Source organism: Podarcis melisellensis, assembly GCF_964234715.1.
Source record: "Podarcis melisellensis genome assembly, chromosome: 11".
In the NCBI taxonomy this organism is placed as follows: Eukaryota; Metazoa; Chordata; class Lepidosauria; order Squamata; family Lacertidae; genus Podarcis; species Podarcis melisellensis.
Genome location: NC_138543.1, coordinates 51,073,689 through 51,084,591, shown reverse-complemented (window position 1 = coordinate 51,084,591; position 10,903 = coordinate 51,073,689). Strand labels below are relative to the sequence as shown.

The following is a 10,903-nucleotide window of genomic DNA, read 5'->3' as shown; positions in this document are numbered from 1 at the left end:
GGCCCAAGGTCACCCAGCAGCTGCATGTGGAGGAGCGGAGACGCAAACCCAGTTCCCCAGATTACGAGTCTATTGCTCTTAACCACTACACCACTACAGTGTAATGTATCAACAGAGTAAGCACAGCCCCAGCAATCTTCAGAGATTTCCTGCTCCTAGACAGCTTCTTCCAGATTAAGGGGAAAGCCCTCCTACACAGATCATAGTCCTTGAAGTAAAGATACATATGTACAGAGAGATCCACTAGCACTATCACCATTCTAGCTAACACTGCTGTGTAAAACCCACAACCTCTTCCCCTGACACTCACAAATTCAGAGTCAGACCCCAACAGCAAACAGTACAGCAACAGGACTTGACAAGACATAGTGAAAGCAGTGCCCTAGAGACTGTTATAACCTGTCTACACATAGCCATATTTCCTGAACCAATGGGAGGGCGAGCAGCTCAGCAAGTCATGCACTTGACCTCACTGGTGTTGCTACGGCAACCCCAGTGCGCCTGGCACCCTTATCTCAGAACATCCAGACATGGGGGATGTGCTCCTCAAGACATGAGCCCAAGTACTGGGTGATTTAACCCATTGTTCACATTATACCAACATGGTCACCCTAGTCCAACTGGTCCACCTAATCCCTGGTTCAGGCACCTGGTACGGTCACCAGCGCAGACCTATGTTTATGTAGATGTATTGCATTATTTGCAAGGAGCTCGTGGTTGATTGGCACAACATAGCCCAATGAGCTTCAGTGGGGCTGAGTGGGGATTCGAACCCTGGTCTCACCACTCATCACTCCAACCATTATACCACACTGCCTCCTTCATTAATATGGAGCAGAAAGTCCATGATTGGTTATGCCAATACAGTTTTTGCAAACTGCAGCCAGAGGAGTTTCCTGCTTGAGGCTGCATGCTCTTTATTCATTTTGGTCCTTAGCTGGAAACTTTGCTAATTATATCCATAGCCTGATTTAATCGGTGATGCCGGTTGAGGGCAAAAATTGTTTATCCATGCATCAGTGTTTTGCTTAGCCAGCTCCACATTTAAATTGGGCCCCCAGCCCATTTGGATGCCAGGATAGCACCTGCTGGGGCCACAGATCCCTGGCACAATTAAGGGCCCAGTTTAAACATGAAGCCCACTGCATGGAATTCGTAATGATAAAGCAATTTTAGCTCAATCAGCATTGCATTTAAATCTGGCCTCGGACATTCCAAATATATCATTATTTCTGCAAAGCATGAGCAAAAAGCAGATCTGAAGTCAACATGGAGAAAAATGATATTTACATAGTTCAAAGGTCATTCGAAGCTTAATGAAGCACTAACGAGCTTCAACTGATTTCATTTAGCAAACCTTCCACTGGCAAAACTACTAATTGATACTTTAGGATCTAGTTGGGTTATTTACGTCAGTATTTAATATAGCAAATGATGCATATGGCAAAAAAGATATCTGCCCAGCTTCCTTTACCTAACCACATTTAGAACTAAAACATTATCTCATTGCATTCATCATTACCCTGCCAAATCTTCAAGAGCTTAATTTGGGGTAATATTAAACCACTTTTTATGCTCGTAACTCAGCTAAAACATTTAAATCTGGTGCCATTAAATAGAGAGCGAGACTTATTTTTGTTCCCAAATACACTGCATAGACTCTCATCTCTATAGCAAATGGCCCTGAGTAAATGGGTGATTATACGCCGCCTTTTAAACACTACGGCCAATCACACAGAAGGCAGAATGCTGATTTGAGCAAATAATTAGCATGTGGGAGTTTGGCCATCCCTGCAATGGAGTTTTGCCGTGAACTTGAAGGGAGGTCGGGAACAAACAACATTTTAGGATGACAGTCAGGGTCTCATTCTCTCATTTTTGGCAGTGTGCATTTTACTGCAGCTACAAAGAGGCACGACTGCGAAGCTGCGATGAAATTTCATAGAAATGAACTAACATTAAAAGTCAATTGCAAAAAAAGGGGGAAGCAATTATTCCTGTTTCAAAGTGGTCTTTCAAATATTCTGTGGTACTAGGACGAGGCGATGCTTACCAAGTGACCAACATTTTCCATCTAGGAAGATATGGGGAAACTTCTATCTTGCACGGAGCCCTCTGGGGTGGCGGATGAGGGTACCTACTCAGATTGATGTGCAGAGCCCTTGCTCATTTAACCTTTATATTTCAATCTCCCAGCTCCAGACACAGAAGAAGTGGGGAGCAGCATGTCTACGTTGGAGCGGTCACTGGCGGCCCGCAGAGCAACACGCACCAAGCTCATGATTCCAATGGACTCACAGCCCAGCAATCCTTGTAAGTTGTGTGTCTGCAGCCGGGGTCGGGAGCTTGTGGCCCTCCAGATGTTGAACTTCACCTCCCATCAGTCCTGGCCAGCATGACCAATGTCAGGGATGATGTAGCAAAGCTACAGGTTCCTTGGCGTAAAGGATAAAGCCCAACCTAATTCTGAAAGGGACGCAAGGGACGCGTGTGGCGCTGTGGGTTAAACCACAGAGCCCAGGACTTGCTGATCAGAAGGTCAGCGTTTCGAATCCCCGTAACGGGGTGAGCTCCCATTGCTCGGTCCCTGCTCCTGCCAACCTAGCAGTTCAAAAGCATGTCAAAGTGCAAGTAGATAAATAGGTGCCGCTCTGGCGGGAAGGTAAACGGCATTTCCGTCTGCTGCTCTGGTTCGCCAGAAGTGGCTTAGTCATGCTGGCCACATGACCCAGAAGCTGTACGCAGGCTCCCTCGGCCAATAAAGCAAGATGAGCACCACAACCCCAGAGTTGGCCACAATTGGACCTAATGGTCAGGGGTACCTTTACCTTTACCTTTACCTTTAATTCTGAAATACAAGTGCTATTGCATTTTGTCATATGAAAAGGTAACAATATCTCAATAGATAAAAATTTTGAGAGTGTTTTCTCCTATGTGGTCCTGTCCACCAGCTCAGGACATCACTGTAGCCCCTGCTCCATGCCCCACTGGTGGGCATGAAGGATGGTGTCTTTTCAAACCAGGGATGCCAATAGGATTTCCTGGATCTAGTAAGCTATACAGTGGTACCTTCCTGAATGGCTAGGCTCCCGACAGAGGCGAAGCTACAGTAGCTGCTCCAGCACCCAGAGTGGTGCACATGCACCCACGGCGAGTGGCGAGCATCCTGGGGTGTGGCGTGGCAATGTCACCCCCCTCAGGGATGACACCCGGGGTGGACCACACCCACCACATCCTCCTTCCTCCGCCAGTGGCTCCCGAACACTGCAAACCAGAAGTAAGTCTTCTGGTTTGTGAATGTTTTTCGGAAGCTGAACATCCGGCGCAGCTTCCGATTGAGTGCAGGAAGCCGCACCTTGGTTTTGGGAGTCGAACAGACTCCTGGAATGGATTAAGTTCAAGAACCAAGGTACCACTACATATGAATTGCGGGGCTAGCATCCTTCCGATCACTGCAGATGGTGACAGCAGTCACGAAATTAAAAGACACCATGGACCAGAGCAAGCCAGGTACTCCTGGGAGCTGTGGTCCAGCAACATCTGCAAGGCACACATTGGCTACATCTGATTTTAGATTCAAAGGTCAGTATCTATATCAACACCTTAAAATGGGCCAAGAAACAGATAGGCATGATGCCAATGCAGCTGCCACAGCATAGATGAAACATAATTCAGCTGGCATTTCCAGACCCACCCAGGTCAATGTGAAATCACCAAGCATTCCAGGTGCTCAGTAACCCCACCCCTTGGGATTTTTATTTTATTTTTACTTTTTGGCATTCCCAAGCTACAAGCAAAAATGGGAGGCTGATCAAGTGCCTGGAGAGTTCACCTGTATGTAGCTGAAGGGGAATAGTCCCTGTCCTGGAACGTCAAAAGTTATGCAAGCTTAATGTAAACAAATTGCTGGGTAAGGGAGAAAGATGGGGAGTAACCTGCAACAATAATTTGGAATACATGGCAGCACCAGATCATTTTAATCAGGGAGTAATTACTAGAAGCTAATAAGGATGTAATTGGTTTCTGAGCTGCAAGCAGACACTGTTCAACAAACTGCACAGAATGAGTTTATAGAATTCTGGACTGGGCTCCTTCAAAGTACAGGTTGAGGATCATGTTTTTCAATGAAAGCCCATAAAAAGGCAATGCCCTGGACATTGCATTTTTTAAAAGTATTAAATTCTGGTTGTTGTAAGATGAAAATAAGGGGCCTGCTGTATCAAGCCAAAAGTCTTTGGATAAATCTCAAAGGCAGCCCTAAAGAAAGTACAATATAGTAATCTATTCTTGGTATTATCAAGCTATTGATAGCTGTGGCCAGACCTAACTTGTCTAGGATAGACTGAAGTTGGCAGAACAGTCAAAGTTGGTTGAAGATGCTTCAAGCCACAAATGACATTTGAACACCTGTCTATAATGTTGGCTCTAAAAGGGCCCTGTCCACTCCCCAAAAAGTTGTGGACTTAATCTTTTAGGCTCTAACAAATTGGCAGGTAACACTGCGGACTGCAAAAAGGTAGGACAAACCGGTTCCCCATTTTCATAAAAAGCTAGTGCATCAAAGATGTTCCTACCTTGGTGTGTTCTTTGAACACATGCAGTGATTTATTGTTATTGTTTGCATTGTATTCAGGCTGGTGCATTCAAAAAATATGACTCTCTACCATGACCTACAATCCAAAGTAGTACAGTTCAGAATTATGCTGTATCAGTGTGCCAGCTGCATCTGGAAAAATGGGTTGGTGTTAGTCTGAGTCAAGTAGTAGAAGATAGCATTGTATTTTTGTTAGAACAGCTTTTGACACTTCTTCCTGATTTGAATTTGGAAAATGCTAGCAACATCCCCTCTCTCTCACACACACAACTTCTATATCATGTATAATAAGCCATTGTTGTAAAATGTTCTTTCAGAAAACAACAATCTGTAGGTGTAATCTGTTTATCTGTGCTATAATTGCTTTATAAAAGCCATGCCTTTTATAATTGCACAAAATGAAATTGAATCTTCACTCACTTGTGCCAGCATAAATCCACTGGGCTACCACTGAGCTTGTTGCGATAGAGGATTCTGGCATGACATGGATGCAAACTTATTTATCCATTTGTCAGGTGGAAGGCTGGGAAGAAGGAGGAGGCAGGAGAGAGACAGCTGCCACTTTTTTCTAATGATGGTCTTGTTCTCTCCCTCTCTCTCTTTCTCCCCCACCCCCTGCCCACCCGTCCTCAACTCACAAATAGTGTTTAATCTTCTTGTTTAATCCTCAACAGCATTTATGTTCCACCGTTTCAAAGGCCGCAAATGTGAAAATTCTTTATCTGCTTTGCTTTTGTGCCACTGCCTTTCAAAAAGAGGTTACCTATCGGATAGCTATGGGTAATTTGTGTTTGAATCCAGCAGCAGGGAGAAACTTCAAGTCTTCATTTTCCTTTGAAAGCACAGGTGGCAAGGAGGACAGAGAAAGCCAAACAGCCAGTAATTTATTCACAGGCTAGTGGTTGGTAGCTGGCCTGCGGTTTTCTACTCCCAGTACAAAAAGTGCCCATTCACTGTTGCAAAGGAGCATTTCAAACATATATATAGGGTTGAGGGGAAAGCAATGAAGCACAATTAAATCCATGGAGATTATAAATAATAGGCTTCACATTCACAATACTTACTTTATTATAACAGCAATCTAATCAGAACAAAATAAGATCAGGTCATGATATAAATTGAATGCCGGATAAAAATTCTTGCCCGTGAATTGCAGTAGTAGGCTAACATCCTATCAATGTCGGGCAGCTATGAACCTGGGGCCAGAATGTCAACCATGCCAGCTCCAGCTCTTCTTACCCAACAGTTTTACTACTGGGTAAGGCCTTCCTGTTGTGGTGTTTATTTTGCCCTTACTATGTTGCTGTTATATTTTACTTAGATGCTTTTGTATCTTTTGTAAATTGATTTTTAATAAAAGTTTGGAGACGCCTAGGGAAGGACTCATTTGAGAAATGTGATAACTGTGTAGAAATACAAAGGAACACGTTGATAACTCTCACAATCTCTGCAGTCTTCTGAGCGTATTCTGCTTGCCATCAGAGATGTATTATTGCATACTTTAATGATATTTTTGTTTATTTTATTACAGTCACCTCAAAAAAAAGCATTTAGAGAAACAAATTACCAGTTTGAATTGGCGCTGATCATTGTGACTGTAAAATTTAGTTATAATAATGATTGCAGTAGATTTATGATTCTGACCTTGAGATCCTTGAGTGATGTATTCAAAATAAACTCCCTTTACCCTCATGCTTATTCAAGGAACAAAATGATCAAGATGGATTCTACTCTCCCCAGCCCTTCTTTCCCATCTGCTCTCTATGGTGTGCATTAAATATGTTATTCTCTAATTTTTCAGACCACTATAGGCAAATCAGGAAAAAAAGAAACGAACTATGATAAATTCTTTTTCTTCTTTAAAACAAAATTAATTTCACATTTTAATTCTACCTTCCTGCAGCTCGCATGGATTTGACAGCAGTGGGCATCTTCCAATTACTCACTGCCATTAAATCATGCCTTGCTCTTAATTTGGAGGCTGTGCTGAACTTTAAATAAGCGCTAATTGATCAGTTTTTATTATGAATAGCATCAACTTGATTTGTAATTTAATTTATCATGTGCCTTCTTTCCTTTGAGCAGCTGATTTTGACATGATTGAGCAGTTTTGCTTTTATTTTCTCCTAGCCAGCAATGAGGCTCCAATATTACAATGGAGTCTTTGCCAAACATCATGTCTCCCACCTCTCAAAAAGAGTCTCCCTTGCCCAGACAGCCATGATAATAATCACCACCCCATTCATTTGAATTAATTCTGGGCCCAAACATCCCCTCATGAGTCTTCTATGGGAATCCACAGCACTAAGACTATTTTATCCCTTTTTTTATTTCCAGCTGTGGTGAGTGCCATCCCAGTGCCAACACTAGAAAGTGCTCAGTACCCAGGAATCCTGCCATCCCCCACATGTGGATACCCACATCCTCAGTTCACACTCCGACCTGTGCCATTCCCAACGCTCTCGGTTGACCGGACATTTGGAACAGGAAGAAGTAAGTAAAGTGTTTTCTCTTTCCCCCCTCATCTTCAGGACACTGAAATATATAAGACACAAAATGGATGCTACACGTGTTATCCCACCAGTAACAATGCATTTTGAAGTGAAATGACCCCTGGAACCAGATAAATTGGGTTGACAGGTGGAAGTAATGGAATAATCCAATTCATCGTTTCATGAAAGCACATCTAAAAGCTTAGGTAAAGGTAAAGGGACCCCTGACCATTAGGTCCAGTTGCGGACGACTCTGGGGTTGCAGCTTTCATTTAGAATTATTGGCCGAGGGAGCTGGCGTACAGCTTCCGAGTCATGTGGCCGGCATGACTAAGCCGCTTCTGGTGAACCAGAGCAGTGCACAGAAACACCATTTACCTTCCCGCCGGAGCAGTACCTATTTATCTACTTGCACTTTGACGTGCTTTTGAACTGTTAGGTTGGCAGGAGCAGGGACCGAGTAACAGGAGCTCACCCCGTTGCGGGGATTCGAACCGCCGACCTTCTGATCGGCAAGCCCTAGGCTCTGTGGTTTAATGCACAACGCCACCCATGCCCCATCTAAAAGCTTATTTTTCCCCATTTACGCTTGGACCTAGAGGTCCTGTTGGTGTGTTCGCACCACAACAACCTCATTGCTGACTCGCCCCCTACCCTCCTGGTACAGTAAAGCAATGATGCTGATGGGAAGTTAGGGAAGCAGTGTCACCTTGCCAACCACTGCTGCTGACCCCTATAGATGTCATGTTGTCATTCTGTCCTGACCTGCATTTGCCACCTTTCCCTTTGCCTTGCTCCCCTTCTGCCTTTTTCCTTTACCTTGCTTGCACATGAGTTTAGTCTGACACCTCAGCCATCCTCCTGCTGGCTCAAACAATGGGGACATGGCAGCAAAAGCTGATGGGGAGAGAGTTTTCTCAAAGCACCGAGGGTTCTCCCATTCTCCTTCTGTCTCTAGCAAAGCTTCTGCCTGCTGGGATAGGAACCGTGCAACTTAAGTATCCTTATACATCCCTGATTGATCGTGATCTTTATCTTGTTTTGCCTTCACAACTACCCAAGGAAGGCCACCCACCCCCTCCCATTTAGCGGACCAGGAACTAAAGCTGAAAGAGGGAGTGACTACTCTCAAGATTGCATTCTTTTTCCCATTGTTGCCGCTGGTGTGCCTAGTATCCGCATTCCTCTGGCTGTCAAAGCAAGATGCATTCATAGGCAACCAGATAAAAACATGACACTCTGTACACATTACCACTGACATGAGACACCAGCCAAGTAGTTGCTTTTCTTTGCAGTATCCTCATGCCTGGTTATCTCTACAGTAGTACCTCAGGTTAAGAACTTAATTCGTTCTGGAGGTCCGTTCTTAACTTGAAACTGTTCTTAACCTGAGGTACCACTTTAGCTAATGGGGCCTCCCGCTGCCACCGCACCGCCGCCACGCGATTTCTGTTATCATCCTGAGGTAAAGTTCTTAACCCGAGGTGTTATTTCTGGGTTAGTGGAGTCTGTAGCATGAAGCGTCTGTAACCTGAAGCATCTGTAACCTGAGGTACCACTGTACGTTTCGGAAGGGCCCACACAGAATTTGAATGCGACATCTGAACTTTTCACGGCCATCTCTGGCCGATAGCAGCAAAATGGGAAACTTCAGCTATCTCACCGAAAGGGTTGTTCTGTAAATAAAGGATATAGTAACTTTAAACGAGGGATAGCAAACTTAATGCCTTCCAGGTGTTAGTTGACTACAACTCCCATGACCGTTTGCTGTGCTGGCAGGGGCTGCTTGCAAATGTAGGTGCCAGGACTGGTTCAGCTGTGATTCAGCACAGAAACTCAGAGATGAGCAGTAATGCTGATTTTTCATTCAGAAAGGCAAAGCCCAACAGAGAACACCATGGGCAGAACTAGCCTGATGAAGCAGTTGCCAGAACTGAGGATCTGAGCCTCCTCCTTCTCAGCTGCCTCATTCTCACAATTGCTTGCTCAGCCGCCAACTCATCTGCCCCCTTCTTCCTCTGACATGTCTTCTGTATCCCGCCACCATTTGCCTTCCCACTCTGATGCTGCCTTGGGAAGTTCTTCAGCTGTAGCCTCCTACCATTCCTCCTGATCTAGCCAGTCTCTGACAATTGGTTACCTCGACATCATACATCTCAACCACTCTTACACAGGCATGGCTTCCTCCTGAGAATCCTGGGACTAGTAGTTTGTTAAGGTTGTTGGGAATTGTAGCTCTTAGCGGGGACTAGGGGTCTCATAACAGTACTGAGCTGAGTGTTCCCGTGGTTTTACCCAGTGTAGAATAACTTCATGGGTTCATAAATGAGATATACTGAGATGTCGGATATGTGCACCAGGAGTATTTAACTTGAGCCATGAGATCCATGCTCAAATGTAGACAAGTACAAACTGTGCACTGCAGTAACTCATTTCAGAGTCACAGTCCCTACATTATTACATGACTGCACATACTATTGATTGGAGAGAGGCACCCTTCAAATTCATCATATGCAATGGCACTATGGACGGTGCAGCCATTCATCCTGCCAAATGGGCCGTGATTGAATCCCTCTTTTCTGTTCTTGAAACCCATTTCTAATGAACTAGAAAGAAGCCAATGCTAAAAAAAAACCAGCCTTAGCAAAAAAAGAAAAGAAGAAAAAGCCAATATTCACCCTCAGCCATCTGCTGAAAGAGAAACTGAAGAAAATGAAGGGGAAAGGCAGACTTCAGTCATGCCTGCCTCCATTGGATGATAAACCTGTCTGCCATTTTGTCTGCTGTCAAAGCGGGTGGTAGCAATTGACCAGAATAATGAGTTTGCACTGGCTTCTTTCTTCTTTTTCCTTCTGCCAGAAAATAAAGGTACATATCTTGTCAGAGTGATCTCAACCCATGGCGCTGTTTCAGTGTGTGTGTGTGTGTGTGTGTGTGTGTGATGGAAACACCTAAGCTGCATATTCTAGGCTACCGACCCTGGATTTTGTTCTGGACTACAATTCCCATCTTCCTTGACCATTGGCCTTTCTGGTGGGAGCCCAACAACTTCTGGAAGGCCACAGGTCCCCCCCCCCCCGTTAATGCTCCAACCTCAAACCATAAGTACTTTATTGCACCCTGTGTATGATAGCATTGACTTAGAGTACTGAAGCTGGTCCAGGCCCATGGAAAACTGTTCCAGGCATGATGAGCACCTTGTCCAGATCAGGGTCCATGAAATCAGTGGTATGACCTTGATGCTAGGGCATCCACCACAGCAAGCATGTGGTGGACTACATGGTCTCAAAAGGAAATGCCCCCAGTGGGCCACTAGTGAATGTGTCCTTGCTACATGCAATCAGAAACATATAAGAAACTGTGATTTGGGGTAGAAATGTGCAGAAGGGGAGCAGGGTTGTTAGCTCTATCTCCCCCAACCCGCTGAACTTCATGCAGAGCAGAGTACAGTGGTATTTCGGGTTACAAACACCTCTGGTTGCAAACACTTTGGGTTACAGACACTAACCCAGAAGTAGTACCTCAGGTTGAGAACTTTGCCCCAGGATGAGAAGGGAAATCGCGTGCCAGCGGCGTGGCGGCAGCAGAAGGCCCCATTAGCTAAAGTGGTACCTCAGGTTAAGAACAGTTTCAGGTTAAGTACGGACCTCCGGAACGAATTAAGTTCATAACCAGAGGTACCACTGTATCTCAATGGAGGGCGGGGAGTGTTTTGAACAGCCAGGGGGAGCCAGGCACCACCTTATCAGATTGGATCAGACCCACCCACTCACACTGACAAAACCCGTGTTTGCTATCTCAGCGTTCCTGCAAAGAT

The 10,903-nt window shown here is 44.9% G+C and overlaps 1 protein-coding gene across 2 annotated transcripts in view; it reads left to right on the top strand.

Moving 5' to 3' along the window:
- Positions 1–10,903, top strand: part of DCC (DCC netrin 1 receptor) — a 934,061-nt gene that overhangs the window by 890,169 nt on the left and 32,989 nt on the right. For both annotated transcript variants that reach the window (XM_081929563.1, XM_081929562.1), the window contains exons 25-26: positions 2,197–2,313; positions 6,932–7,087. In XM_081929563.1, coding sequence (XP_081785689.1) covers positions 2,197–2,313; positions 6,932–7,087 — 273 coding nt within the window. The remainder of the gene's footprint in view (positions 1–2,196; positions 2,314–6,931; positions 7,088–10,903) is intronic.